Consider the following 5916-nt stretch of genomic DNA (forward strand, 5'->3'; position numbering starts at 1 on the left):
ACCCCCCCTCTGAACCATCTCCTGTAGCAGGTTGGCTTGGTAGGCTTGAAGCACCGTGGTGTGCAAGCTCGCACCTGCCTGGCCCGCTGCCATGTACGCCTTCCCCACAAGCGTGGATGTGGTGCGACATGGTTTGGATGGTAATGCCGGCTTCTCCAGGGAGGACGCAAGTCGAGGGGAGAGATAGCTCGCAAGCTCATCCTCCACCCGAGGCATCCTCCCATAACCACGGTCCCTAACCCCCATCACATTACTGTAGTTCAGTGATCGGGGTGTGGAAAGCCATGTAGAGAAGGGTCTGCCCCATGATTTACTCATCATGTAAATCAGGAAAGAATGGCAGAGACCGGCGTGGAGGTGGCGTGTGGTGCTTAAGAAACCTTTCATCAAGCTACCACTAGCCTGTGGTGTCTGCTCCTCCCGTGGCCAGTTGATGTTGAGCTTAGCCACGGCTCTAGTCACCACCTCCAGCCGCACGTCATAGTCGGGCGCGGCCAGATGACGCCGCCCCGACACCCGGAAGTCATCGTCCACTGCGCTGAGCACGTCCGCCTCCTCGGAGTCGGATTGCTGCAGTGTCTCCGGATCCAAAACCGCGAGCGGGAGAAGCCGAAAACGGGCTCCCGCACGAGGAAAGGAAGCGTCGGAGCCAGCGGATGAAGGTCGGGAAAAAGCCTCAGCCTTCCCGAAATCCTCCGACAGATCACGCTGTGAACCCATGAGTGAAGCCGCCGGGCCGCCTCAGCGGCCGCAGGGCCCGCGCCACGGGGAAAACACATCCGGCCATCCTCGGAAAGAGAGCCATGCTGTACCTCAGTACCCGCACGGAAAGGGCTTCGCAACGGGCGCAGGCAGCCCCCTCGAGAGCTGCCCGTGCGTGCTCCATCCCCAAACATGAGACACACATCTCATGAGAATCTCCATCCGTGATGTACCGAGGGCAAGAAAAAAACACACCTTCTGTACATCTGGTTGCCGGACGTGCTGGTAGACTTTTTCTTCAGGTAAGACATACTGCTTGTAGGACTGGAGCTTTCTTCAAACAACATACAGAGCGCCTGCTGAATAAAAAAAAGCAAATGATGAGTGTGTACAGGTGTGCTTTATACTCCTCCGGTTATTCCGTCACACCTTACCGTTCTAGCAACAGGCCAATAGGATTGGAGTGATTTCATTCACGTTCAGACCTGCTTCGCCTAGAGGCGTTCCCATAGTGTCGTAACCGACGCAGTTCGAGTTCCCTCGAAGGGGAACTACCTTTGACTGCATGCGGCTCAAGTGTAAAATTGCATAACTTGCTTTGCTGGCCTGTAGATGGATAGCTTGATTTAGCTTGATTTACCAGTTTATTTTTAAGCCGCTTCTGTTACTTTTCTTGGCAACAGGTGGCAGCAGGGTGAAATTGGCTTAACCTGGTTTAAGGTGATTTACATCAATGATACTTGGTGTTCTTGTTTCCCAGGGGCTTATCCTTAATTTATTGTTTATTCAATAAAGATGGGCTCTTTTTTATCTGTAGAAGTCAATAAAATGTAAGCTTTTGATAAAGGACTATAAAGGTAAGTGGAAAACAGGACAGTTGATTGCACAGAAAAAAGGAGGGGAGCTGTCAAATGCAGAAAAGTGTGAACAATATTCTGTATTCTATGTTATAAGGCAGGAAGTGAGGTGTTAAATGTATCATAACAAATTACATATCACATCTTTCTTTTATTATGTGAAACAAAATTGCAATTCAGTCTGATTAACAGGCTGTGGACACGTTGACAAGACATGTTGGCTGTTCAAACCTGAGTCAATCTGAGTCTCACTCCCACACGCAGCCAAAGAAACAGCTTCCATCAGATCAGTGAATCATAAAATGCTTTAATGGTCTTTCGAGGCTCAGCAGAAGTAATGATGTGGATCAGCACCACAGTGGCTCGTCTACAAAAGAAAGTGCCCTTTGATGTGACTGAAAGAAACCAAATTAAATTTTGAACATATTCAGGCAGGGACACTAGACCAGATAAACTCCGAGAAAATGACATACAGTACAGCACAGCTGAGGAAAACCTGAATAACTACAAACAACATTAGTTTTAGAAATTCATGCTCCAGACGCTCTAAAAAAGGGAATTTTCAAACAGAACAGCAAAGTGAGAAAAACCTCAATTGTCTGGAGCGCTGTGGCAGTTTTCATAGGGGAAGTTCAAATTTTTTAAGTGCAAGTTTTGACTGCTTTACCCAAAATATAGATCTTGCAATCTCAGGGCACATGCAAATCTGAATAAATCATCAGATATACAATTAAAATAAATAACCACAAACAAGACAGTACAACCAAGGATTTGCATTTTTCAGGAAAATTACTTCCCATTCACATTAAAGTATGTATTTTATTTATGTTTTTGAGATGTCTGTGCTTGGTTTAATGTGATCTGCCTGATTTAATCCTTGTCTCCCTTCAGGCTTTTTCTAAGACAAACTTAATTGCTGATTTCCCACTAACTCTCACTGCAACCAAGTACATTCCCATCTCCATTTCAAAATAAAACTTCCTCTTTTTTGTCTCTGGTTTCTAACCTGGTGACCTGAAACCCAAAAGTCCCTGTCAAGGGTGCAAATATTTGCTTTATATTTATGTTTTTTGATTACTGTATAGATTTCATTTGAGTTTCAATGCAAAACCAGCTGTGATTTTCTTCTCAAAGGATTGTCGACCTGCCATTTCAACTTTCCTTCACACTTTCTATTCCCTAAACTCTTTGCTTTTATATCAGTTATCTCTGTTGCTGAATTCAAAGCTTCCTCCCGTCTTTCCAAAGTCTGCAATTTATGTAAAAACAGTGTAGGTTGTGATAACAAGTCATCTGACCCACACTTGTACGCAACATGTGATCCTGGAAACTTTCTGTGTAAACAAGTGCTTAACAGCTGCAAAGAAGGGAAGTAAAACTGAATTCAGCCTTTTGTCCTACGTTGCTCTCCTCCTTACACATACACTCATGCCTCAATTTGCAGGTCTGCACCACAGTTTTGTATACATATTTCCCAATGTTTCATACTTTACACAGCTGATCTCCATGAAAAATAAGGCCCACAAGTTCTTCCCAGTTTAGAAGTTTCATCCCCCGTTGGTCACTTTAACCTCCCATCTAAAATCAGACTTTTATTACTGATGTCATGACAAAAATACAAATGCGTAAAAACAAATGTGTCTTTTTCCTACAATGAATAAATGGTCAGTTTCACATACTCCACAAATGCATCATATCATCGTATCAGACAGGCAGTTTTGAACAGACTAACAGCTCTGTGAGTGGACTGTCAACACCTACTACAACATAATTATCGAAACTTATTAACTCTGGACACTTAGCTCTGTAGGTAAAACATGTTTTTCAAAAAAAGATTTGAGCACAGAAATGTAAGTTATCAGGCCCACAACAGGTCTGTCATCCACCACCCAGCCCTGCCCAGCACGACCCACCCGGCCCCGGAGCTCAGGTCTACGAGCTGATGATCTGCCCCGACCAGGTCTCGTGTTTCGTCCCTGGGTTGAGATGTGTGATCTTGACCTCCACCGCCTGTACCTTCAGGTTCTTTGGCGGGACCCGGCTCACTTTGTATGTGACCTCGTCGCCCTCAACTGGGACATACTCCCCCTCGATGCTGAAACAGAGAAAAATGTGGACAATGAGTAATTTATTAATTATTCCATACTGGGTTGTGTAAATGCCTGGAATGTTTCAGTATTAAATAGAAATATAGCCTATATACATGAGAGTTACAACAGAACATTTGTTTTAATTTGTTTATCAGTTTGATCCTGCAAATATGTGTTAATGCACAGGTGTGACTTGTAACTCATAAGATGACTTAAAGCAGTAGATCTCAAGTTTTTTTCATATGATTTATAACTCACTCACTTTCTCACTGAGAGTGAGATGACAAGATCATTATCACTCTCTTATCTGTGAGCGAGAAGCTTGGAGGCTTTTAGAGTAGCTTAGCAAAACTGGAAACAGGAGGAAATAGCTAGCCTGGCTTTGTCCAAAGGTTAAACATCTATTTTTAACTATTTCTTGGAAAACAGATGCCAGGCACGTGACCTTAATCCTGCAGAGTCTCCAGGAAGTCACTATCCCCAGCTGCTGTTTGCCAAAGAAATTGGTACAGCAAGTGACTCCCCATAAAACAACAAAACAAATCTGTTGTTTTTTTACATTTCTGTGCACAAACGAAACAGGATATGTCTTAATGTCTAAGTGTTAGAGGTGCTTGTAAGCATATTTTTGTACTTATTTGTATGTATTTTTGCTGCGCTAGCTGATTCCGCATTCCTCCTCCTTCTCTATGCTAAGCTAACAGTAAGCTAATCGCCTCACCACTCCAGCTCCATAAGAATTGAATGGTATCTATCTTCTCATCTCGCTTTCGGCAAAAAATTTATGTGTATTTCCGAAAAAGTCAATCTTTCAAAGGAACAGTTCTCAGAGTGTGGTCATACAGACAGACAGACAGACAGACAGACACACACACATACACACACACAGATTAAGCAAAAAATGACATCTGCTGGAGATCTGATGATGACAGACCCAGGACACAGATGTTTGGCTATGATATAACTGAATCATCATTTTTCATTATCTGTTTGGAGAAATTTCAGAAATGTGCGTTTGCTGAGGCTGTGGTAATATCTGACATACTGCTTGTCATGAAACAAAAAAAGGTACAATAAAACCAGCACAGTGAATTTGCTGTACTCTATCTGCATGTCCACGTACTGCAGGTGCCAGAGTGTCCTAGGAGTGGTGGGAAAATAGCTTTCCCTTTGAAAAAAGTTCACACGTAAACAGTGTTGTTTGCTGAGTTCTCACAGTCCTTTGAGTTGACACGGCAGATCTGCAGTAAGTTTGTATTGCTATTTGTATTTCAGCAATTGCACGACGTGTTTGTTTGCAGAGACGACGCCTATGACATCTGTATGATTTTGAGCTCAGTGCTATTGCCACTCACTCTGAGATGTGAACAAAGATGTCTTCGCCGCCGTGGGAGGGTCGGAGGAAGCCGTGACCTTGTGACCTGGAGAAGTTCTTACACACACCCTTAAACACAGGACCGGATTGAGCACGCACCGTACTGCAGGCAAAGAGAGAAAAATAAGGATGGTCTTGCATTAACTACACTGCTCAAAAAAATAAAGGGAACACTAAAATAACACATCCTAGATCTGAATGAATGAAATAATCTCATTAAATACTCCTTTCTTTACTTAGTTGAATGTGCTGACAACAAAATCACACAAAAATGATCAATGGAAATCAAATTTATCAACCCATGGATGTCTGGATTTGGAGTCACACTCAAAATCAAAGTGGAAAACCACACTACAGGCCGATCCAGCTTTGATGTAATGTCCTTAAAACAAGTCAAAATGAGGCTCAGTAGTGTGTGTGGCCTCCACGTGCCTGTATGACCTCCCTACAACGCCTGGGCATGCTCCTGATGAGGTGGCGGATGGTCTCCTGAGGGATCTCCTCCCAGACCTGGACTAAAGCATCTGCCAACTCCTGGACAGTCTGTGGTGCAACGTGGCGTTGGTGGATGGAGCGAGACATGATGTCCCAGATGTGCTCTATTGGATCCAGGTATGGGGAACGGGCGGGCCAGTCCATAGCATCAATGCCTTCCTCTTGCAGGAACTGCTGACACACTCCAGCCACATGAGGTCTAGCATTGTCTTGCATTAGGAGGAACCCAGGGCCAACCGCACCAGCATATGGTCTCACAAGGGGTCTGAGGATCTCATCTCGGTACCTAATGGCAGTCAGGCTACCTCTGGCGAGCACATGGAGGGCTGTGCGGCCCCCCAAAGAAATGCCACCCCACACCATTACTGACCCACCGCCAAACCGGTCATGCTGGAGG

General features: G+C 44.5%; 1 protein-coding gene across 1 annotated transcript in view; it reads right to left on the minus strand.

The window, feature by feature from the left end:
• Positions 1-1846: 1846 nt before the first annotated feature.
• LOC123985727 (cold shock domain-containing protein C2-like) overlaps positions 1847-5916 on the minus strand; it is an 8219-nt gene continuing 4149 nt past the window's right edge. Inside the window, exons 3-4 of the mRNA XM_046073544.1 lie at positions 5005-5127; positions 1847-3654 (exon numbers count right to left, since the gene is read on the minus strand). Of these exons, the coding sequence (XP_045929500.1) occupies positions 3492-3654; positions 5005-5127 (286 nt within the window). The 3' untranslated portion in view covers positions 1847-3491. The remainder of the gene's footprint in view (positions 3655-5004; positions 5128-5916) is intronic.

This window comes from Micropterus dolomieu, linkage group LG02 (genome assembly GCF_021292245.1).
Source record: "Micropterus dolomieu isolate WLL.071019.BEF.003 ecotype Adirondacks linkage group LG02, ASM2129224v1, whole genome shotgun sequence".
Lineage (NCBI taxonomy): Eukaryota > Metazoa > Chordata > Actinopteri > Centrarchiformes > Centrarchidae > Micropterus > Micropterus dolomieu.